Source organism: Apodemus sylvaticus, chromosome 10, assembly GCF_947179515.1.
Source record: "Apodemus sylvaticus chromosome 10, mApoSyl1.1, whole genome shotgun sequence".
Lineage (NCBI taxonomy): Eukaryota > Metazoa > Chordata > Mammalia > Rodentia > Muridae > Apodemus > Apodemus sylvaticus.
In genome coordinates this window covers 6,441,283-6,465,521 of record NC_067481.1, presented here as the reverse complement: position 1 = coordinate 6,465,521, position 24,239 = coordinate 6,441,283, and the positions used below count along the sequence as shown (strand labels likewise).

Genomic DNA, 24,239 nt, shown 5'->3' with positions numbered 1-24,239 from the left:
TGCAGCAGTAGCCTGCCTGGTGCTCTTGAAGCCAGAAAGGGGCATCAGATCCCCTCAAACGTCAGATCCCCAGTTGGAGATGGTTGGCTCAGACCAGGGTTCTCTGCGAGCGTGGCCAGTGCACCTGCTGAGCCGTCTGTCCAGTCCCGATGTCCGAGGCTTGAGCCTTGATTCACAGCTGTTTGGCAACTGTTGTTCTGTTTCTTGAGGGTTGGTACAGAGTCGTGGACCTTGGCTTCCGAGGCATCTTTTTTTTTTGTTGTTGTTGTTGTTTTGGTTTGGTTTTGGTTTTTTTGAGGCAGGGTTTCTCTGTGTAGCCCTGGCTGTCCTGGAACTCACTTTGTAGACCAGGCTGGCCTCAAACTCAGAAATCCGCCTGCCTCTGCCTCCCAAGAGCTGGGATTAAAGACATGTGCCACCATCGTCCCGCTTCCGAGGCATCTTTATTTATTCCATCATGTATTTGTTGTGGGTGCCCGTGGTATGAGGATTATGTATGTGTGTGAATGAATGGGCATTGGTTATCTCCTTTCTCCATGTGGGGTCTAGAAGTAAGTGTCTTTACCTTCTGAGTCATCTTACCAGCTTGAGTTTTTGTTGTTGTTGTTGTTTTTAATTTATTTTATATATGTGTGTACACTGTCACTGTCTTCAGATACACCAGAAGAGGGCATCAGAACCCATTAAAATGGTTGTGATCCACCATGTGGTTGCTGGGAATTGAACTCAGGACCTCTGGAAGAGCAGACAGTGCTCCTAACCACTGAGTCATCTCCCCAGCTCTTGTTTTGTTTTTCAAAACAGGGTTTCTCTGGTAGCCCTGGCTGTCCTAAAACTCATTTTGTAGACCACCACCGGCTTCAAACTCACAGAGATCTACTTGCCTCTGCCTCCCAAGTGCTAGTATTAATGGTGTGTACCACCTCCTAGTGTGTATATGTGTGTATATATCTTTTTATCTACAAAAAAAAAAAAAAAAAATCAGAGAAACTAGCTGTTTGTTGTGGCATTTAGAAACTGATGACTTGGGCACCTTGGTCCACCAGGCCCAAGTGCAGGGAAACTTGAGACGGGAACGAGTACCCGGGCATGGTCTTATTAAGGTGAGCTCAGTTGCTGTCCTGTCCTTAGGGATTAGACGGAAGGTTTCAGGACAGTCTTCTTGCATAGCACAGGCAGCCGTGGCATTCATTGAGGTACCCTTCTCCATATCTTCCAAGTGTGGTGGTCAGGTGTGCCTCCATGCCCAGCGACAGCTGCTGTTTTTACTGATATTTATTTTATGTGCACTGGTGTTTTGCCTGCATGTATATCTGTGAGGGTGTCGGATCTCCTGGACCTGGAGTTACAGAGAGTTGTGAGCTATTATGTGGGAGCTGGGAATTGAGCCCCCATCCTTTGGAAGAGCAGTTAGCGCTCTTAACCATTGAGCCGTAGCTCCAGTCCTATAATGTTCTGCCTTTTAAAACCTTGTGACGTGTTGCTTTTTTCAGAGGGTTTGTTTTGGGACAGTGCTCTCAATGAAGCCTAGCCTGCCTCAAACGCAAGGTCTCACCTCCCTTTGAGGTGTTTGCTGCCATCACTTATCACTTGACCTGTTAGTTCCTTTTGTTTCCTTCAAGGTTTTCTGTAGGTGACCCCAAGCTACCAGTGACCCCTCTGTCTCTACCTCCCAGGTGTTGGGAGTATAGACATGTGCCCAGGAAGGCTTGAACACTCCTGTAGCCAAAAATTTATGAAAAGATGTTTTGAAGGATAGTTATTTTGTTGTTATTTCCCCTTAATCTTTTATTAGAAGTTTTGTTGTTGTTGTTTTTAAGATTTATTAACTTAATTTATATATGTGAGTACACTGTAGCTGTCTTCAGACACATCAGAAGAGAGCACCAGATCCCATTACAGATGGTTGTGAGCCACCGTGTGGTTGCTGGGAATTGAACTCACGACTTCTGGAAGAGCAGCCAGTGCTCTTAACCACTGAGCCATCTCTCCAGCCCCCTTCTCTCAACCTTTTAAATAATCTTGCATTAAAGGAACTTGAAATAATCAGCAAATGGTTGCTGCTATTTGTGCTAGCCTTGAGGAATCCAATTCTTATAGAAAAATATGATCATATCGGAGTTCTGTCTGTTGTGTAGTTCCAAGTATTTGATTAGCACTCAGGAAAATGACAGTGATATGTGATGTATGTGTTAAGACATTTCCAGCATAGGAGCCACATGTGTCTCTTTATTTCACAAGGGCAAAATTTAAACCAGCTTTGTTTACAGCAAGTCTACTTTGTTTATTAGAAGAGTTTATAACAGTTTCAAGGAGTTGGCTAGGTGGTGTTGTTCCATACCTTAAATCCCAGCACTCAGGAGGCAGAGGCAGGCAGAATGTTTGAGGACAGCCTGGTCTACAGAATAAGTTCCAAGACAGCCAGGGATACACAATGAAATAGTGTCTCAAAATCCACATACATACAGACAGACAGACACACACACACACAGTCTCTCACTCACTAAAATTTGCTGATGACTGGAGAGATTTCTCAGTGGTTAAGAGTATTTGCTGTTCTTCCAGGGAGCCTGAGTCCAGTTCCCATGCCTGCAACTCCAGTCCTGGGGTGTCTGCTGCCTCTTTCTGATATCCACAAGCAACAGGGACATGTGGGTAAAACACCTACACACATGGAAGAAAAGTAACATAATTTTAAATAATTAGTTGAACCAGGCATAGTGGTTGTATTCTCAGCATTTTTGCCATAGCCTAAGGCTGGAGGATTGCTGCAAATTTGAGGTCACCTGGACTGTGTTGTAAATCCTACAACAGCCTGGGATACACAGTGAGGAGGCATACGTTTGGGAGTGCCTTACAGAGGGAGCCGGAAAACAGCCTTGGATATATATGAGATACTGTCAAAGAGAAAAGAAAAAAAAGAAGCAAGCAGTTAGGGTGGGTGCGCTGTGTAGGCCTTTGATCCCAGCACTCAGAGGCAGGCAGATCTCTGGTGTTCTAAGTCAGTCAGGCCTACATGGAGAGACCCTGTCTCAAAAACAGGGAAGGGGGCGGCTGGTGAAGGCTGGTGAGATGGTTCATGGATACAAATAACTGGGACTGAACTCAGGAAGGTGGGAGGAGAGAATCAGCTCTATCAGTTATTACACACACACACACACACACACACACAGAGAGAGAGAGAGAGAGAGAGAGAGAGAGAGAGAGAATATGAATGAATGAATGAAACAACTTTGCTTGAAAGGACAGGAAGAGAATTTGTGAGAGATAAGGCCTTGCTATGTAGTCCTGGCTGCCCTGGAACTCTGTAGACCAGGCTGAGATCTGCCTGCCTCTGTCTCCAGAGTGCTGGGATTAAAGGCATTCACAGCCAGGGTGGGCTGAGGAAGGTATCATTTAAAATATCAGTTTCTGTTGTTGTTCTACCCCTGTTAGAGAACGTATGCTTCAGACCTACCTGTTTCAGAGTCCTTCAGTTTTGCTTGATTCTCAGACTTGTTAATGCTTTTGATACAGGAAAATGAAATAATGGTTACTGAAAAGGTTTTGGGACGATTTTATTTATTCATTTATTTTTGCAATGGTTTCACTGTGCCTTTGAGCTCAGGTCCGCTTGCCTTTGCAGGGATTAAAGGCCTGCAGCAATCTGCCCTCTAGGTGATTTCTTAGAAGAGAAGTGCTCTGTGATCCTGTCTGTGCAGGCATCTTCTGGATTTAGCCTTGGTTTGTTTTTTTTTTTTTTTTTTTTTTTTTTTTTGGTTTTTCGAGACAGGGTTTCTCTGTGTAGTCCTGGCTATCGTGGAAGTCACTCTGTAGACCAGGCTGGCCTCGAACTCAGAAATCTGCCTGCCTCTGCCTCCCAAGTTCTGGAATCACAGGTGTGAGCCACCACCGCCCGGCTGTTTGTTTTTTTGTTATTAGTTTAACGTTGGGTTTATTTTATGGGTTGGGGAAGTCAGAGGACGGTGTGCAAGAGTAGGTTTTCTTCATGTACCATGTGGACTTCCCAGACTGAATTTAGGTTATTAGAGTTGGGGGCCATAGGTACCAACTCTTAGCCCTCAGTTCAGTTCAGGGTTGACTTGTTGAGCTTTATTCAGGAAAGATGGCTTACTTTAACTGGTAGAATGACTCTTAGCATGTATAAAGAGGGAGGCTATTGTGAAGCAGTTTTGTTAGTTACTACATTACTGTTATGAACTTTACTTGATCTCATCTGATTGCGTTTTGGAAGATTTAGGAAGTGAACATGTATTGAAATCATTGTTGCAAATTGCAATAAAGCCACACATACTGGAGAAAAACTTACTGAGCAGTGGAAGGCACTCAATGAAGGCATTGCTTAGCAGCAGCAGAGAGGAAGAGTCAAGTCACCAGGAATCTTTTCGGGATTTTATTTACATGCTTATCAAATCAACTTAATTTCCTGCAAAACAGAAAGGCTCCTTGTAGCTTCAGGTCTAGGCTCACCAATGCCCTTAATTCAGTGCCATGCTGGCACGAGTGAGCGAGGCTCTTCAGCTCCGTACCTACTTGATATTTGTCATACCAAAAGTAATTAGAGTTTAATGGTTAAGTTTCTTTGTTTTAGTCCAGCAGTGTTAGATACTAAAGAAGGCTCCCTCAGTCCTTACGCATCTGCTTTGATTGGTGGTCTCTGTCAACCTACAAAGACTGACATATTGCTGAGGGCAGCTGGACAACTCTGAGCACAACTTAGAGAACTCCATCTTGGGCACTCTGTAAGGAGCTCCTCTGGAGATAGCACCCCATCTAAGTGCAGAGAACAAGACACCCTCGTGGACCTACTGCTTCCCACTTCCCACACCCTGATGCCTGCAGGTGAGGTCTCCTCCTGTCTCAGAAGCCATGTGCACACCTAGAGCCCTTAGAGAACTGCACAGGCAGCCTTTCTTGCTACGTGCTTGCCTGGCTGTTAATTTCTGTTAGAAGCTACTGGGTTAGGAGCTATGAAAACAGGTTCCATCTACCTTAATACATGGTGGAGGAGAAAAGCTTCTGGTTATGTTTCCAATCTGGATAGAATTTGTTTAATAATTAAAGTTTTTATTTTTGTTGTTCTGTAATTCAATCGTGTTTGATCCTAAAGTATTCCCACTGGCCAAGTATACCTTCTGTATTTTGAAGTTGCAACTCTGGACGATTGTGGCTAATCTGAGTATTACTGCTTCTTCTCCCTTATTTTTAAGACAGGATCTCTCTTTGTATAGCCCTGGCTGACCTGAGCCTCACAGGGATCCGCCTACCTCTGCCACTGAGTGCTGGGATTAATGGTTAAAGGCACGCGACACTCTGCCTGGCTGCTGCTTTTCCTGAATTGGGGGCATACTAATGTGTTCTGTGAAGGTAGATGCTGAATGTAAACTTTTCTGCCATTCTTAGCTACTACATAAGGTTACATTAGCCTAATCATTAAAAATACTAAGAATTTTGGTTTGGTGTTATCTAAGCATGCAGCATTCCATAGAATAGCATATGGTCTATAGAGTCACCCTAAATAGTGTTTTTTTTTTTTTTCTTCTTCTTCTTCTTCTTCTTCTTCTTCTTCTTCTTCTTCTTCTTCTTCTTCTTCTTCTTCTTCTTCTTCTTCTTCCTCCTCCTCCTCCTCCTCCTCCTCCTCCTCCTCCCCCCTCCCCCTCCCCCCTCCTTCTTCTTCTTCTTTTTTTTTTTTCTTTCCGAGACAGGGTTTCTCTGTGTAGCCCTGGCTGCCCTGGAACTCACTCTATAGACCTGGCTGGCCTTGAACTCAGAAATCTGCCTGCCTCTGCCTCCCAAGTGCTGGGATTAAAGGTGTGTGCCACCACTGCAATAGTCTTCTTGATATGCCTAGCTACAGAGACACCTGGAGAAACATGGGTAAAACAGCATATGTGATCATAAGAAGCATTGGATGTATTTTTTGTTCAATAGGAATATTCTGGAATTAGACAGCTATGTTGATTACATCTTTTTTGTTTTTCTTTGAGACAGGAACTCTACATATCCCTGGCAATTCACACAGATCCGCCTGCCTGTCCCCATGTGCTGGGATTATATGGCCAGCAACACTGGTTTTTCTGCTTAAAAAAAAAATTTTTTTTTTCTTTTTTAACAGAGCTGAGGACCAAACCCAGGGCCTTGCACTTGCTAGGCAAGCGCTCTACCACTGAGCTAAATCCCCAACCCCCAAATTTTTTTTAATCACCACGTTAGTTATGTGGACGTTTCTCCCTCCCATCTTCGCAGTGCCCTGCTACTCCTCTTATGACCCCCCTCCCTTTCAGGCTAGCTCAGGCTGGCCTCACACTTGCTGCTGTTGTTCTACCAAGTATGACCTTGAACTTCTGATCTTCCTGCCCCCCATCTCCTGACTGCTGAGATTACAGGTGTGCGTTGCCATTTGTGGTTTATGTGATCAGGGTATCTAGCCAAGGTCAAGCCCCTGACCAGCTGAAGTCCATTTTCAGCCCAGTGATGGCACATCCTCAAATGTACTGAAAACTACCAGATATACACTTTAATGAGTTCAAACTGTATAACTTCTTCTCAAATTTTAAAAGTTTTAATAAAGATTGCTTTCATAGAGAGGCTTTGAACCTATGATCTGTTCATCATCCTCCTGTTCAATATGAGAAAGACTGTGATTTGCAAAAAGCTTCAAGGTGCCCTCCTCCCAACCTTTAGTATCCACATTCTTACATGTGTTGCTGGTGCGAGCCCCCATGTAGGAAGGTTAGAGAGCTTTTGCGCTAAGTAGGCGTTCATAGCAAGTTTGAGAAGAGTTGTCTCTGTAAATTGGTAACTGCTAAATGGTAGAAGCCTGTTTTCCCCAATGGCTTCCTGACATGAGCTGGGTTTACTTCCCAGGGCGGGAAAGACTGTCTGCTAGGGTGTAAGAGCCTGTTGTCCTGTGGGGGCCTAGGTTTGCGTGGGTGTTTAGGGCAGCCATCCCTCGCGGTTGCGGCATGTAGGTTGGTGCTATATCTGCATTCCTATAAGCACAGCAAACTTTTTATTATTTTTCTGTAAAATCCCTCAATTTTCACTCCTTTTTTCTTTGCCAGTGTGTAGAATTTGACAGCACTATCGAGCTGAGGAGAAAGTGAAGACGGAAAGGAGTCTAGCAACTAAAGGCAGACATAGCATTCTCTGTCTCTGTGAAGGGACCTTCTCCCGCTGGTGGCTCAGTTTGTTTAGGAGATAAAGAAGATCCAGATAGATAAAGAAGAAACCGAGTTTGTCCAAGGCTTCCTCCCTTTATTGCTGTGTCACAGTTTACGTCCATGTTCAGCATTGACCCGTACAGCTTCTTAACGAGGACTGGGAAGGTGCGGGTCTCATCATGGCTTTACAGAACCACTCTCATGGGAGAGAAGTGGGTGAGATCAGAAAAGAGCTGATTAAATCCTCTTACATGGTGTGTTACTAATTAAAGCTTTAACTAGTTTTTAATGTCTTAGTTTTTTTTATTAATTTTGTTATTTACTGTGTCTTTTAAAGTTAATTTATTTACAAGTGCTTGTTACTTGGTGACCTAATTTTTTTTAAGTCTGTGTGAATCTAATCTGTTTAAACATAAATTAGAGATCAATACTTTTCTAACTTGAAAACTAACTTATAATTTATTATTGATGTAAGAGTCCTTTGTAGTGACTATATGAAGAGTGTGTGTGTGTGTGTGTGTGTGTGAAGTAAGTACCTAGCAGGACGTATTTAAAGGTAACATTTGTCTGTCTGTATTCATTCATTTTGAGGTTAGGTCTGGCTATGTATGTTTGGCTGGTGTGAAATTTTCTATGTAGAGCATGTTGGCTCCAAACTCCTAAGATCCACCTGCCTGTGCCACCTGAGTGCTGAAGTTGAAGGTGTGAGGCATGTGCCTGGTTCTTGTTTTCTTTTAGTAACTTGCAGTATGGTATGTCCTGATGGACATGCTCCTTGATACACACAGGGCAGCCTGACAGCTAACCTTTTGCTGCTGCTTGTATTTTCCTTTCGCTCAGATAAGCACAGTTAATAGTGATTAAGGGTCTGTCTCATGGTCATGCCAACTGTGTGTCTGTGGTTTACTGAGCACAGTCACAAGGCAGCTGCTGTAAGGGTTCCTTGAACACAGATGGAGCTTAGAGCGGCCTGGAGCTGGGAGGGACTGGTGAGCTTGTCTGAATCTCAAAGAGCAGGCCCAATCATTTATACATTTTAAATGCTTTACAGTTTGTGACAGGACCTCCTTATGTTAGTCTCAGGATGCAGCGGTGTACATGACCTCTTACTAGGTTCTGAGCTCAGCCCAAGTCATTCAGTAGCCCTATACAGGGGCCTTCCTTGGCAGCATCTGCACCAAAAAGTCTTGAGTCCATAGGGTACCTGTGGGTCAGTCCTTCGTGAACTGCTCTTTGTCCATCTGTTTTCCAGTGTTTGCAGAACCCTCAGACTGCCTGCCTCTCACACACAGTTGTAGGACCAAGTTCCTGCTAACATTTATCTATTTGTATGTGTATTCACTTGCTTGTGACTGAGGACAGCTTGCATAAATCTCCCTTCCTCTACTGTGTGGGTACCACGGATTAAACTGAGATTACCAAGCTTGGTGCAGTGCCGTTAGCCGCTGAGCCTTGGTCTTACTGGCCCTGTTTGGATTTTGATAACTTGTCTGTATTCCTTTGGGACCTTCTTCTGTGTATACCGTCTGTCCCTCGCGCTCACATCTTCTCCCCGCTCAACCTTTCCGGACTTGTTCCCATCTGCCTTCTTTGTTTGTTTCCTTGGCTTTTCTTTTTTTAAAGATTTATTTGTTTATTATATGTAAGTACACTGTAACTGTCTTCAGACACACCAGAAGACGGCATCCGATCTCATCACAGATGGTTGTGAACCACCCTGTGGTTGCTAGGATTTGAACTCAGGACCTCAAGAAGAGTAGTCGGTGCTCTTACCCGCTGAGCCATCTCTCCAGCCCAAAATTAATTCTTTTTTTTTTTTTAAAGATTTATTTATTTATTATATGTAAATACACTGTAGCTCTCTTCAGCAGCCCAGAAGAGGGAGTCAGATCTCATTATGGATGGTTGTGAGCCACCATGTGATTGCTGGGATTTGAACTCAGGACCTTCCAAAGAGCAGTCAGTGCTCTTACCTGCCGAGCCATCTCTCCAGCCCCCCAAATTGATTCTTATTATTTTAAATTATATGTATATGTGTAGAGGGCAACGCGGGTATGTGTACCACGTGAGTACAGTGCCCTCAGGCCAGAAGAGGGCATCAGAGCCCCTGGGGCTGGAATCCCAGGTGACTGAGCTGTGCACATCGATGCTGGGAACTGGACTCTGGTCCCTGCAGGAGCAGCTTAGTCTCCTAGCGAGAGAGGTGCTAGGAATTGAACCTGGGACCGCTGGAGGTCCTGGGTCCTCAGTTCACTAACTGCTTAATGCCTTAACTGCTAAGCCATCTCTTCAATGCCCCAAAAGTAGCTCTAATTTTTTAAATGTATTGTTTGTCTGTATGTATTTATGACTGTGTGTGATGGGGGTTTGCACGTGGATGCCAGAGGTCAGCTTTGTGGAGTCAGTCGTCTCTTAACATTTTTCTTAGTTTCTGAGGATTAAAGCCATGTCAGACTTGCATGGCTGCCCTTATCCACTGAGCCATCTTGTAGTTCTTAAAGTATTCCTTTAAAAAAACTCTGTGTTTGGCCTCTTGTCCTGTAACATTTTTTCCTGCAGTCCATTTCAGTTCTGAGTGCTAAGATCTGAGTCGCTCTCTAGCACGTCTCACGTGGCGGAAGGCTGGGTGTGCCCTGTGAGGGTCTGCCTTGTGCTGCTGTCATGAGGTGTTGGTGTTTCCTTTGATGCTTGATTCAGAGAACAGGCAAGTGTTATTTCTTAGTCAGATTCTTATGGGTTTGCTGTTGAGTCGTGTAGAGTAGTAGTAGTACTGTATATAGTCATGTGTAGTGGAGCAGTGTGAGCTGACAAGGCCTAACCTAAGATCCTAAAGTACAAAAGTGATCACAGACATGACATCCCAAGGAGAGGGCCGAGCCTGATGTCTCATTCAGTAAAAACACTTATCTCCTAAGCATGAGGACCTGGTTTTGAATGCCTAGCATCCAGATAAAGCTAGGCATGGTAGCACACGCCTGTACTCTCAGCATTTTGAGTGTGGAGACTGGAGGGTTCTGATGGTTTGCTGGCTTACTGGTCTAGCCAAACTGCTGAGCTTCAGGTTCAGCAACAACCTTTGTCTTAAGAAATAGGTGGAGGGGTCTGGAGCAATGACTTGGGGTAAGAGCACTGTCTGCTCTTCCAGAGGTCCTGAGTTCAATTCCCAGCAACCACATGGTGGCTCACAACCATCAGTAATGGGATCCCATGCCTTCTTCTGGGGTGTCTGAAGACAGTGACAGTGTGTTCACAGGTATAAAATAAATAAATCTTAAAAAAAAAAAAAAAGAAAGAAAAGAAAAGAAATAGGTGGAGAGCAATAGAGGAAGACACCCAACATCAACTCTGGCTTTCACACACACGTGGACCATGTACGCATGCACACATACACGTGTAAATACAAAAATAAAGAAAAATTAAAACCAAGTGGAAAGTTTCTCTCCTTGTTCTGTGTACTGGATCACAGGTATGGATGGGCGTGGTGTACATGCCTATAATTCTGGTTTCTCAGGAGTTGATACTTCTAAAATGTATGTAAAACATACATTTTGTAAATAATGTTCCATCCTCATGATAGCTTAGTGTGTAGCTATCCAACTTCAAAAAAGATGTTAAGTAACTTTCATCTCAAGCATTTCAGATAAAGTATAGTCAGCCTATAAAGGAAAGTGTGTATGATTAATATGCAAAGCAGAATAAGAACTAAGAAATGCATAGAGTGGATCTGGGTATATAACTTAGTGGGAGAGTGCTGGCCTACTATGTGCAAGGCCCTGGATCTGTCCCCATTATTCTGGGCAGTGGGGAGCTTACAGAGAGCTAAGTGGAAGAAAGGAAGACTTCACGGACGGTGTGACATCCAAAGGTTTGTTTCCGTTCAGTCTAGCCTTTGACAGTTCCTCAGGTAAGGAATGAGGTGAACAAAGGCAGGAAAGTTCTCTGGTGACAAACATTCCAGTTGTGGCCAGAATGAAGGAGACAAAAAAAAGACACTTGGAATGCGAGGCTGATTGGTGGTGCTGGCTTTGCCAGGCTTTAGGAAGAATAACGAGCCTATTAAAAAGAACGGTGTACCTGACACGGAGCAGAAGCAGTAGCAGTGGAAGTGTGGCTTAAATGGTCTGTTGCCGTAACCCCACCTGAGGAGTTCTTGCCAGGCAGGTTGTGTGGGGCCGTGTGCATGCGGCACTGCAGACGTTGCTGCTCCAAGCATGCATGCTCCCAGGCGTAGACAGCTTCTACCCCAGGTTAGGGACTGCATGTGAGTGTTCTTCCCTGTCTCCCGTGTTCTCACCAAGATGAGCAAACCAAATGTTTAGTTTTGTTTTATTGTTATTGTTATTATTGAGACGGAGCCTCACTAAATAGTCCTAGCTAGCCTGAAATCCTCTATGTTGTAAAGCCTGGCTTCCAACTCACAGATCCGTCTTCCTCTACCTCCTAATTGCTGAGATTAAAGTGTATACCACTAAGCCCAGCCTCAAATGTTTTCACTGCATAGACCGGGCTGATGCCAAACCTGCCCATGCCTGTGCCAGGTGGTGGGGTTAAAGACTGTGCTACCACACCGTGTTGTTTTTAAGAGCACAATTTTATTTTACAAATAAAAACACACCATGTTCCCTAATGGTTAGCACCTAAATGGCTCGCACCTAAAAAAATCCTAGCTATTTAGGAGTCTAAGGCAGAAAGATTACCTAAGCCTGGGAGTTCAAGGCCAGCTTGGGCAACACCAGCCTCAAGAGAGAAGTAAAATATTGGATACCAGCTAGATAGTCACAGATACTCAGTGGCTCAGTGTTAGGATGCCCCATGGGGTGTGCTAGGAAACTACTCATTGTTTCCTCCTTTCTTCTTTACCCCGTTTTCTACTTGAGTTCGTCTCCTAGTGGACCCAAGGAGTAGGAAGAATGTGGATTTCTCAAAGAAGGATCTGCTTAGTAGCTTGGAGTAAGCAGGGGTAGACCCTAGCTTAGTGCCAGGGCTTGGTACCTGAATATAGCCAAGAAGGCACAGGGTGTCTTTCTAGACAGACAGGCAGATAGGAGAGATCCTTTGTTTAAATGCCAAAGAACCAGTAGGGCATCAGGCCTTACGGCCTCCCAGATTGCTCTCCAGTGCCTCGGTGCATCTGGGGCCCAGTGGTGATAGCTCTGTCACCTGTGGAGTTTGCTGTACTCACTCCAGTAGAGGAGCCTGGCGCTCATGAGTTAGCTACTGTGTGTCTCCTGTTCCCATCTGCAGAAACGATGTCTGCTGGCACGCCCTCCCTGAAACCCTTCTTCCATCCCAGCCTGGGTCAGAGATCCTTCTTGGTTCCTAAGATACTAGGAGCAAAGCCCTTACATCCCTTCTTACCTTTCCATCTGTCCATGCATTGTGTGTCTCCCATGAAAACACGAGCAGGGCAGACACCTGCTCCTGTCCTGTCCCAGTGTCCCTAGTGCTTGACCCTGCACCAGTGCCCAGACACCTCTCTCAGATCCCATGTCTGGGTCTGCTTTTGTTGGTCTGATTAGTCTTCAGGCATGTGGGCGGAAAGACTTATTTCTCTGCCCTTCAGATCAAAGCTCCACCCTCCACCTGAACAGCAACAGCCAGTTCAAGTCAGGTGGCTTCTGCCTTACTCCCTACATATATAACCACTCTACACTGGGCACTCTGTATCTCACCTCACAACCCATTGGTTGCCTGTATAATTACACTCAAGAGAATGTCGGAAGAAAATGGCCTGCCAGATGGTTTTGAAGATGGTAGCACCCGGTGACCCGAGTTGGATCCTGGAACCCATGTGAAGGGGGAAGGAGAAAGGCAGTTCCTCAGAGTTGTCCTCTGAGCCCACACACGTGCTGTGGCATGTGTTCCCTTTCCCACCCAACCACACACACTGTACATAGGAAATACTTAAAGAAAACTGCACTGACTGCCTAGGCAACAAGACAGTTTCCACCCCAGTCTAGGAGAACCTTAGGTAGGATTAAGTGAAGAAAGCACTGTCCCAAGTTATGTCCCATCAGGGTGAAGGTTTGAGGCCCTCCACTGCGTGGAGTACGGGAGAGATTTTGATACCCTGGCTAGTACTACGTGAGGGTAGAGGAGAGAGAACAGCCCTAGCTGTTCATCTTGCGTGAGATGCCAGGACAGTCTAGTCTAAGGAGGAGGTCAGAACCTCCGTGTGAACTTCCCAATATCTGCGTGGGTGTAAAGACATCTCAAGGACAGTGATCACAGCTTAGCCAGAGGGACACTTTGCAAAGCAATGTCTCCATATTTCTCCCCTCAGTCCACAGTACCAGCCTGGTTCTTGGTATAAGGGAAGTCTTGGGCTGGTCAGGTGTATGTGGGCAGCAAGGAACCACAGACTCTGGGGAGGCCACTCATGCTCTTGTGAATACCCTTTCCCTATGATTAGTGGCTTGGCCTGGGAAACCTCAGATGGCTCAGCCAAGCTGCTGTTGAGTACTAAAGCTGGCCTCTACAATACACAGGGCTCTTGTGGCCTGTGGCTCATGCTGTGTGGAACCTAGATGCTGGGACATATCTAAAATCTGAGATCCAGACTCGGCCCTGGACCACCCTTGCTGTCCCAGTGGGACTAGCACCCCTGAGCAGGACCCTCGGGACTTGGGGGGCTCACACAGCTCCTGTCCTACCCCTTACAGACAGTCTCTCTGCAGGTACCTGAAGGAGTTCCGCACAGAGCAGTGCCCACTCTTCGTGCAGCACAAGTGCACGCAGCATCGGCCCTACACCTGCTTCCACTGGCACTTTGTAAACCAGCGTCGCCGCCGCTCCATCCGCCGGCGCGACGGCACCTTCAACTACAGTCCAGATGTCTACTGCACCAAGTACGACGAGGCTACAGGCCTCTGCCCAGAGGGCGACGAGTGAGTGCCCTGCCTGCCCTCAGAGGAGCCCAGGTCTCCGGGGTCCGATGCCCTCAGAATAAGCGTGACATTAGGAAGCTGGGCGCGGCTGCTTTGGGAGCCTGGCTACAAGCTATAGGTCAGATTTGGGCTCACCGGCCCTGAGTTAAAGGTACAGCATTGGGAGTAGCTTCCATTTTCCTTTGCCTATTTTATATGAAAAGCAAACATCAGCCTTTCTTCCACTAAGGCCACAGGACCACATGTGGACAAAGCTGATTTCCTGGATTTTCTTTCACCCTCCATGTCCTGTCCCCATCTGCTGCACCGTCCGGTGCAGTTCCCACCTTGGTGGCAGCTGAGAGACAGAGTGAGCCTGCCTCACTAGTCTCCCTATTGGCTGATCTTTGTTGTTGTCTGAGACAGAGTCTCATAACAAAATCCTCACTGTCCTGGAACTCACTCTGTACACCAAACTGGCCTCAAGTTCACAGACATTCACCTGCCCCTGCCCCTGCCTCCCAAGGGCTGGGATTAAAGGCACGTGCCACCTAGCTTGTTCGGTGACTTTAAATGTCCTTTTACAATTCCCTGCGCAGGAATTGTGTATGGCATTAATAACAAATGAGGTGGCAGCCGGGCGGTGGTGGTGCACGCCTGTAATCCCAGCACTCTGGGAGGCAGAGGCAGGCGGATTTCTGAGTTCGAGGCCAGCCTGGTCTACAGAGTGAGTTCCAGGACAGCCAGGGCTACACAGAGAAACCCTGTCTCGGAAAAAAAACAAAAAAAAAAAACAAATGAGGTAGCAAACTTGGAGCCATTTTTGGCCTTCCTTGTCATTTGTTTCAACCTCTCAGAAAAGTGCTGGGACACGCTCCCAGGGTCTGTGCTGTATTCTGCACTTTTCCTACAGTGGCCAGCCTTTTTCATGGAGGTCAAGGCTAGCTGGCCTCCTCAGAAGCCTGTTAAAGCTCATGGGACACGTGTTCAAGTCCCAAAGGGTTGATTCCTGGGAGTCCCTGAGTTGGGCAGCATTTGTTATCCATAAGTCCCTTAAAGCAAGCAAGCAAGCAGCTGCCTGGGGGCTCCAAGCCCTTCAGATTTTAGCACTCAGACACAGATCCCTGGTGGCCAGAGAATTCATCCTTCTCTTCCTCAGTCTACCACCACTGTACCATACGGATCATGGTGACAGCCCTCAGCAGCTGGCCTCAGGAGGCAGAGTTGACTGACTTGCGATGCTGTGTTCCAGGTGCCCATTCCTGCACAGGACCACTGGGGACACTGAGCGCAGGTATCACCTCCGTTACTATAAAACTGGAATCTGCATCCATGAGACAGACTCAAAAGGCAACTGCACCAAAAATGGCCTGCACTGCGCTTTTGCCCACGGTCCGCATGACCTCCGCTCCCCTGTTTACGACATCAGGTAGGCTGATGCTGGGCTGTGGAGAGGGGCTACAAGGGGCCTAGCTTCTGTAGCTGCTGACCTCAACAAGACGAAAGAACAGGCACTGTGCTGTTTCCCTTCTCCTGTGCTCCTCTCCACCCAGTCTGTCCTTTTGTCTTCTCCCAGGGAGCTCCAGGCCATGGAGGCCTTGCAGAACGGCCAGACTACTGTAGAGGGCAGCATAGAAGGCCAGTCAGCTGGGGCAGCCAGCCATGCCATGATAGAAAAAATCCTCAGTGAGGAACCCCGGTGGCAAGGTACAGGCAACTTCAGGTGGCCCTGGTACCCCCTCTTTACAGCTGCTTGATGCCTTGGCTTGAAACTACCTGCTTTTTCCAGCTAAAGCTGCCACGACTTAGAAACCTGGTCCTTCATCATCCCACTTAAATATTTCACTTTCAGTACTGTATTTATGTGTAGGAGTATTTTGTGTGAATGTATTTCTGTGTACCATATGCATACGCATGGATGGTTGTGAGTCACCATGTGGTGCTTTGAACTGAACCCAGGGCCTCCGTGAGAGCAGCGAGTGCTCTGAACCGAGGAGCCATTTCTCCAGCTCCACTTCTACCCTTCTTTTCATGTTAAACCTGGCATTCAAAAGGCACTTGTAAGGGAGTTTCCAGATCCAGATGGGCTACATTCCCAGGATTCCCCTGGGCTTTCCCATGTACATACGTGTACACACACACACACACACACACCGTGCATGTCCTTGGCCTGTAAAGAAGTGTTGATGGCTTGCATGGCATCTGAGCTCTAGGCCCCCTTCCCATTGGCTCTTCCAGGCCCTCTCTACACTACTACTGCTGTTGCTGGGATGCTCCAACACCATTCCTTGACCTTTGCCCTCTGACCTTCTGTGCAGAGACTGCTTATGTGCTGGGGAATTATAAGACGGAGCCGTGCAAGAAGCCTCCACGGCTGTGCCGCCAGGGCTATGCCTGTCCCTACTACCACAACAGCAAGGACCGGCGTCGGAGTCCCCGGAAGCACAAATACAGGTCCTTTGGCCCCAAGAGGCCAGCCATAGGAGGGAGGAGTAGCAGGGAAGGGATCATGGCTGAGACTGCCACTACCGCAGTTCCCAAGGAGGCAGGAAGCCAGGCCCTGGGTTTACAGGGCCCAGTTATAAAAGGAGGGGCTGCGAAGGACGGCTGGATGGTGGGAGCCCTCTCCAGTTCTTGCATGAGGCCCATCTATTGCTGATTCTTGAGGGTGTGTGTGCTGGAGTAGGGCCAGGCCAGTGTGGGAAATGTGATATGGCTGTGGCCTGCCTCTTAGGCTGTCAGAGGTTTAGTGCCTGGCTCACGGGAACAAAACTGTCCTCCCTCGTTACATGGCCAGCGGAACAGCCTGACATAGCACCCCAATGAGACCCTTTCTCTATCGCTGATCTTACCCATTTCTGTACCTGAACTTGAGAGACAGGGAGACCAGGGTGGTCAGGGTGGGGTACTCTGGAGCTAAGAACGGGTCCCAGGCTCATCCTCTTGCCGTTCGCTGTCCGCCCTTCTTGTCGGACCAGGTCATCTCCCTGTCCAAACGTCAAGCATGGGGACGAGTGGGGAGACCCTGGCAAGTGTGAGAACGGAGACGCCTGCCAGTACTGCCACACGCGCACAGAGCAGCAGTTCCACCCAGAGGTGGGTCCTGAGGAGGGCAGGGCGAGCCAGCAAGCGCGTCCTGGCACTGTCTAGAGGATGGGTAGTCTACCTGCTCGATATTGGAGTACTGCTGCTCCTGTCATGCCTGTGCCTGCCCTGGTCCTGTGGGAGCCAAGGTAGCATAGCAAGACAGAGACAGATGTGAAGACAGCTTCTGTGGCTGTAAACATCACTGGGGGGCAGGTAAACACAGTAGAGATCGCAAGCCCAGGCTCTCTGATAGCTGTGTTGAAAGTGACCGTGTGCTTCCTGGGCTTTGGCTCATTCAGTATGAGGAGGCTCATGGGTGTCACCCCAGTCAACTCCTGAGAGGACCTACCTCTCGGAGGGCGTTGCTGTAGGCTTCCCTAAGATCTGAGGCAGAGGCTGGTAATGAGAAGCACGGTGTGTGGTGTGTGTCTGTCACTTCAGGACATGAGACAGTATGGCAGGACAGTTATGAGTTTAAGGCAGGCAGAGGCTATATTTCAATATCCCCCTAAAAAAGAAGTTGGTGGAGACACGGGGGAATAAAAGGGGCTGAATTGGAGAGGGATTCAAAACTAGCCCTGCCTCAAATGAGTGTCTGCCTGTGGTTGAACTCCACCTGACTCTGTTCCGCTCTGCTCTGCTCTGCTCTAACCCCCTCAGATCTACAAGTCCACCAAGTGCAATGACATGCAGCAGTCGGGCAGCTGTCCCCGAGGACCTTTCTGCGCCTTTGCCCACATAGAACGTATGTAGTTCCCATGGCCCTGGGGCCGGTCCCTGTCTTCCTTTCCCTCCCCTAAACTGCCGAGGCTCAGGATGGGATCAGTGTCTGGCGTGCCCTGTGCTCATCCCCACTGGGAGTTACAGTTCCCTCATCTCTCTGGAACTCACCTTATCTAAGGGCCTGAGATAGAGTCAGAGACTCGCCCTGCTGGACATTGAATCCCAGGCAAGGCTGAGGCACCAAGAATCTCCAACACCCGGACCAGCTCAGTTCCCTGAGCACAGAGCTCTTCCCTAGTGAGCCTGCTTGGCCCTTGTGAGCAGAGCCATCCAGCAGAGTATAAGGTTGCCTCATTTATCAATATCTCATAGCTGGCTAAGTGGTGCACTCCTTTAATACCAACTCTGAGGGAGAAGAGGCAGGTGGCTATCTAAGTTTGAGGCTAGCCTGGTCTACATAGTGAATTCCAGAACTATGTAGGAAAACCCTGCCTCAAAATGATTGATTAATTAACTTTTAAAAAAATGGTACAGTGGCAGGGCAGTGGTGGCGCACACCTTTAACCCCAGCACTTGAGAGGCAGAGGCAGACTGATCTCTGAGTTCGAGGCCAGCCTGGTCTACAGAGTGAGTTTCAGGACAGCCAGGGCTACACAGAGAAACCCTGTCTTGAAAAACCAAAAGAAAAAGAAAGGTATAATTTTAACAAGTAATTAATTTTAAAAGTATCAAGGTGTTTACTGTTTTCTTGCTGAGTCTTAGATGTTAGTCATTTTTAAAAAAATTTTTTTTTGGTTTTTGTAGACCAGACTGGCCTTGAACTCAGAGGTCCGCCTGCCTCTCCCTCCCAAGTGCTGGGATTAAAGGTGTGCGCCACCACCCGGCTCTAAAATAAATTAAAAAAAAAAAAAGATTTATGTATATGCGTACCAGAAGAGGACATCAGATTCCATTACAGTTGGTTGTGAGCCACCCTGTGGGTGCTAGGAATTGACCTCAGGACCTCTGAAAGAGCAGTCAGTGTTCTTTGTTTTTTTGGGTTTTATTTTTTTGGTTTTTTGGATTTGTTTTTTTTTTTTTTCGAGACAGGGTTTCTCTGTATAGCCCTGGCTATCCTGGAACTCACTCTATAGACCAGGCTGGCCTCAAACTCAGAAATCCGCCTGCCTCTGCCTCCCAAGTGCTGGGATTACAGGCGTGCGCCACCACCGCCCGGCACAGTCAGTGTTCTTAACCACTGAGCCATCTCCCCTTCAGCCCATTTCAGAGCTCAGGAGTGTCAGTGGCTTGTTGCTGCACTGACACAGCACAGGTCTGGGGCGCTGCGCTCCAGCTCCAGGCAGTCTCTTCTGTCATGGAGTGGGTGCTGGGCTTGCCACCTCTCTCCCTTGCAGATCAAGGGTCTTCTCCTCTCTTTCTCTGGGTTCAGCTCTGTCTCTGCGAGGAGAAAATATGCAGAAAGCTCTAGGGTGAGAGCAGACAGGGCTCAGAGTAGCTGGCAGCATGGAGACTGGGGCCACTCGATGGCAGCGGTGCAGAGAAGCTGTTAAGCAATAGTTGGGGTTCCTCAAGGTGGGGTTGAGATTCAGCCCTCTGTCTCCTGTCCCTGTTATCTTAGAAAACGACCCGACCTTTCTGAACCTGTTTTCTTTTCCGTGGAGTGAGCCCATCATATTTCTTCTGTTTTGTAGTTAACAGTAGAATATACAATGCAGGTAGAAATCACTAATCTATTGCGTTGGTGGCAGGGACATGTGTGGCTCCTTTGGAAGATGTGCAGGGGTGTCTGTGCAGGGACAGCCTGCTGACCGCCATCCTTTCCTGCAGCGCCCCCCCTAGGTGATGATGTGCAGTCCTCTGCTGTATCCAGCCCTACCCAGGCGGCACCGGTTTTGTATATGCCGTCGGCTGCCGGAGACTCGGTCCCTGTGAGCCCCTCCAGCCCGCATGCCCCTGACCTCAGCGCCGTACGTGCCTGTCTGGGAGTGAGTGGGTGGCCACCCTGCCTGCCCAGGAGCGAGCTCCTGCCTTTCTCTGCCCCAGGAGCTTGAGGCCCTGGTATTTGTCCTGGGGCCAGGGACAGAGAGGTGGGGATGTATCTTCAGAGCCAGTAGTGATCAGCCTGGGCAGAGCTGGGATAAGCCTTCCATTGCTTCTGTTTGTCAAATCCCTTCTGAGGCCCAGGGGTCCCTGAGTGTTAATTGATGCCCACTGTGCACAGCCTTTGAAGCAGGGTTGGAGGGTGGCCATCCCCTGCACCCACCATACCCTGCCCATCACCAACCTGCCCCCCTCTGCAGCTTCTCTGTAGGAATACTGGCCTGGGCAGTCCATCTCACCTCTGCAGCTCCCCGCCAGGCCCCAGCAGGAAGGCCTCCAACCTGGAGGGCCTGGTCTTCCCTGGGGAGTCCAGCCTTGCCCCTGGCAGCTACAAGAAAGCTCCTGGCTTTGAGAGGGAAGACCAGGCTGGGGCGGAGTACCTGAAGAATTTCAAGTGCCAGGTAAAGGGCTCCAGGAGCATCAGACGGTGTGAGGCCAGTAAGCTGAGCCTTTTCTGTGGGGCAAGAGTAGCTTCAAGACAAGGCGTGGCTCACCTGTGGGCGGGACACTGAGAGGCCCGGGTCCACCTTCAGTATCTTCAGGGTTGGGCAGGGCTGTTGATGCCTGTCCCTGGGCTCAGCTGAGGCTGCAAAGGCTCAGGAGGCTGCCCAGCACCTCACCTACCCTCTGGGTGGTTTTTCCTGTTCCCTTCATGAAGCTGTGTTCGCTCTGCAAAAGGCTGCATAGCTTCCCCAGAGCCTTCAGGCCAGTCAGTGGGTACAAGATTGTCCCCTTTTCCCTTCCAAACTGTGATTCCTGATGATGAGAAGACAGGACTTGAGGCCCAGGACAGGGGAGTCTCTAGGAGACAGCCTCCCATTAAGGCTAGGAGGCAGAGAAGGGGGCGGGAAGAGGGTGTGTGTATGTAGAGAAAGCTGGGAGGAGGAGGAGGAGGAGGAGGAGGAGGAGGAGAGGGCTTTGGGTAGCAGGTGACCAGCCCATCTCAGTGGACATAGCAAGGCCAGGTGGACACTAGCCATGGAGCTGCCGGGTACCGCAGTCACCTCCTGCTCCCTGATCTTTCTCTCTCAGGCTAAATTAAAATCCCATTCGCTAGAGCCCAGGAGTCAAGAGCAGCCTCTGCTTCAACCCAAACAGGTACCAAGCTCCCCTCTCACTCTGGTATCACTAGGCTAGGACACGCCCAGAGCCCCAGCTAGCATCAGCAAGTAGGTACCAGTTTCTCCACAAACTAAGGCAGGATTCTGGGGCACCCAACCCCAAATCTAGAAAGGGTGGAGGTCAGGCCCTGGAGCCATCGGCAGGAATTTTGGGGAACATGTCAGTCCCCTGCTTGTCCCCCCACTACTGTGAGCCTCAAGGGTGAGTTCCACTGCTCTACCTATAGCTACTTAACAGGGTAGGCCTGGGACAGCTCCCAGGCCTCTAAGTCCTGGTTCCTTTCCCTGCCTGGCCTCTCCGAGCCTCCGCAGGCTTCTGCAGGCCAGCGTCCCATTGCCTGTCCTACTTTCGTTGCAGGATGTGCTGGGCATCCTCCCCGTGGGCAGCCCCCTGACCTCCAGCATCTCCTCCAGCATCACCTCCAGCTTGGCAGCTACTCCCCCCAGCCCTGCAGGCACCAGCAGCGCCCCTGGCATGAATGCAAACGCTCTGCCCTTCTACCCAACCAGCGACACGGTAGAGTCGGTCATAGGTAACTAGGCAGGGTTTGTTTGCGAGCCGAGGGCTGGACCTGGAGTGTTCTCAAGTGAGACGTGGATGAGCGTGGCACATGCTTTAGATGTCTGGCAGGTCAGGGTAGTCACTCTAGGAAGGAGCTCAACACGAAGGGTCAAGACCAGGTAATGGAGCCCCTTCAGGGAAGGGAGCACTTGCGTGTGTGCATCCTCAGAGTGCTGATGGTTAGGAGCTGGTGCCATGGACTAGGTGTGACTCAGTGGCGTGTGGGTATGGTCCTTGGCTCCAAGAAGAAAAAGCCAGTGCCCTTTTCATCATTGCCTGTGTGCCCGCTTTGTGCCAGGCCTTACTGCAGGCCCCGGGGAAGCAGGCAGCGGCTGCTTCTGCCATCTAGGACAGAAACCACCTCTCCTAACCAGGCCAGTTCCAAAGAGACGCACTGACCTTTGCAGGTGCCTAGTATGCATACCTCTCAAAGGGCCAGAGTGCTAGCCCTGAGAACTCAGACACCCGCGGCCTGGACATACAGAGACCACACTACACGTCTGCCGCTCACCGTGCAGACAGGACTGCAAGCTTGAATTCAGTCAAGTTTCTCTCCTTGAGATGAGGTCTTGCTATGTAGCCCAGGCTGGCCTTGGTCTCAGCCTTCAGAATGCCACACCACACTGGACTGGCTCCACACTGGAGCTCGATTCCTCCTCGGGGTAACAGAAGAGTTCAGAAAGAAGGGTACTTGGCTGGCCTGGGCAGGTGTTGTGACTTGAGGGTTGGTGCGGGCTGAAATGATGAGCAGAGAAAGGCAAAGACCAGGAATGAACGAGCTAGCCAGGGCCGGAACCCCCACCCCCATCCCCACGGAGCCCAGGGCACAGTCCTCGGGAGCCCACACTCCAGTCTCTGTCCTAGAGTCCGCCCTGGATGACCTGGACCTGAACGAGTTTGGAGTGGCCGCCCTGGAGAAGACTTTTGATAACAGCACCGTGCCCCACCCCAGCAGCATCACAATCGGTACTGGCTGTGGCCAGGATGTCCTGAAGGGGCACCCCAGAGTTTCACCTGTCCCCCACATGGCTTGCCTGGCCCTCACACGGCCCACCCTCGGTGTCTCTTTTACAGGCGGCAGTTTGCTGCAGAGCTCCGCGCCTGTGAACATCCCTGGCTCCCTAGGCAGCTCAGCTTCCTTCCACTCTGCTTCTCCGTCCCCTCCCGTCAGCCTCTCCTCACACTTCCTGCAGCAGCCCCAGGGCCACTTGAGTCAGTCAGAAAACACATTTTTGGGGACTTCAGCGTCACATGGATCTTTGGGTAAGAAAGGGACTGGATAAAAACCTAGTGACTTAGCGAATTCCTTTGTCTGCTCTGCCCATGACACATTACCCAGCTACAGGTTAGAGTCAGGGCTTCAGGCTGGACACGTTCCCCATCCTCACACAGCTGGACCAGCAGGCAGGAGCCCAGCCTCTGTCTCAGCTTCCTGTACTGTGGAGTGGGTGCCAAGGTCCTGAGGAGAAAGTGAATTGCCAAGCCATGCGTTAGGACAGGCAGCACCTGGAGAAGCAGTGCCTCGGGTTCCAGGGGGAGGGCTGCTCTTCAGACTCTGGGGGGAGGACTGCTCTTCAGGCTCTGGGGGGAGGACTGCTCTTCAGGCTCTGGGGGGAGGACTGCTCTTCAGGCTCTGGGGGGAGGACTGCTCTTCAGTGCACTTTTGCCTGATCACGCTAGAGCGGTTTAGTGAGCACTGGCCTAGCAAGTCCAGCAGATCATGTGGTATGATTCCCAAGGGACAGGGACACACACACACACACACACACACACACACACACACACACACACCATTTTGTCCACTTACTCAGAGTTCTAGCAGTTTATCCCATCATCAAGGATCACTGAGGAGCAAAGGAAACAGAGCAGGCCCACCCAGTCTCAAGCATCTTCCTGGCAGGGAGAGGCATCAGGGAGCCGCCTGACCTGAGTGCTTTCCAGGTTTAGTAGTGAGATGAACAGCATGGAGATGCGAGCTAGGCCGCTGCACGCACATTCACATAGGCCACCGCCTTCCGTGAACAACTCCCCGACTCACCCTCGTCCTGCTCCCCGGCCAGCTGGGCCTCCAGGCAGAGAGAGCCTCTGAAGTTCTGGTCAGCTACGGGCTCCTCACCTCAGCCGGGATCCACAGCTCGTCCTCAGTCTAGGCTTCTGAGGTTAGGTTGTATCCAGTTAAAAGCTAATGCTATATCCTTGACTTCCATATTCTGGAGATATCCCACCTGACTCTCTGTCCCCTTGCTGGGTGACTACAAGTGTCAGCTCAGCTTCTACCAGCAGTGCTGGGCACACAAGTGTACTGAGTGACACAGGAGCCACGTGCACTATCTTTTGTGTAAGGTCTCCTGGCAGACAGGGTCAGACAGTGCACACTGCAGGTGTGTCGTAGGACAACTGCCCCCCTCCCCTTTCTCTTAAAAAAAGTCAAGCTTAGAGGTCTGTGTGAAGTGTGCACCAATCCAGTGTCTTTTTTTCCCCAGTGTGCTGATACTGCTTAGAGGGCAAGAAAGTCTGAAATCTGGTTTCGTTAGTAGGGAAGGGAGCAAGCAGAAGAGACTAGAACAGCATGTCTGGGTGGAAGGGAGCCAGCACAGGCTCTGCCCTGGCAGCCAGA

General features: G+C 49.3%; 1 protein-coding gene across 3 annotated transcripts in view; it reads left to right on the top strand.

Moving 5' to 3' along the window:
* Positions 1-24,239, top strand: part of Unk (unk zinc finger) — a 30,343-nt gene that overhangs the window by 2,973 nt on the left and 3,131 nt on the right. For 2 of the 3 annotated variants that reach the window (XM_052196076.1, XM_052196075.1), the window contains exons 2-13: positions 13,841-14,050; positions 15,282-15,458; positions 15,606-15,736; positions 16,348-16,483; positions 17,008-17,125; positions 17,777-17,861; positions 19,667-19,806; positions 20,140-20,340; positions 20,972-21,037; positions 21,419-21,593; positions 22,487-22,588; positions 22,697-22,885. In XM_052196076.1, coding sequence (XP_052052036.1) covers positions 13,841-14,050; positions 15,282-15,458; positions 15,606-15,736; positions 16,348-16,483; positions 17,008-17,125; positions 17,777-17,861; positions 19,667-19,806; positions 20,140-20,340; positions 20,972-21,037; positions 21,419-21,593; positions 22,487-22,588; positions 22,697-22,885 — 1,730 coding nt within the window. The remainder of the gene's footprint in view (positions 1-13,840; positions 14,051-15,281; positions 15,459-15,605; positions 15,737-16,347; positions 16,484-17,007; positions 17,126-17,776; positions 17,862-19,666; positions 19,807-20,139; positions 20,341-20,971; positions 21,038-21,418; positions 21,594-22,486; positions 22,589-22,696; positions 22,886-24,239) is intronic. The other variant, XM_052196074.1, reaches the window with a different exon arrangement.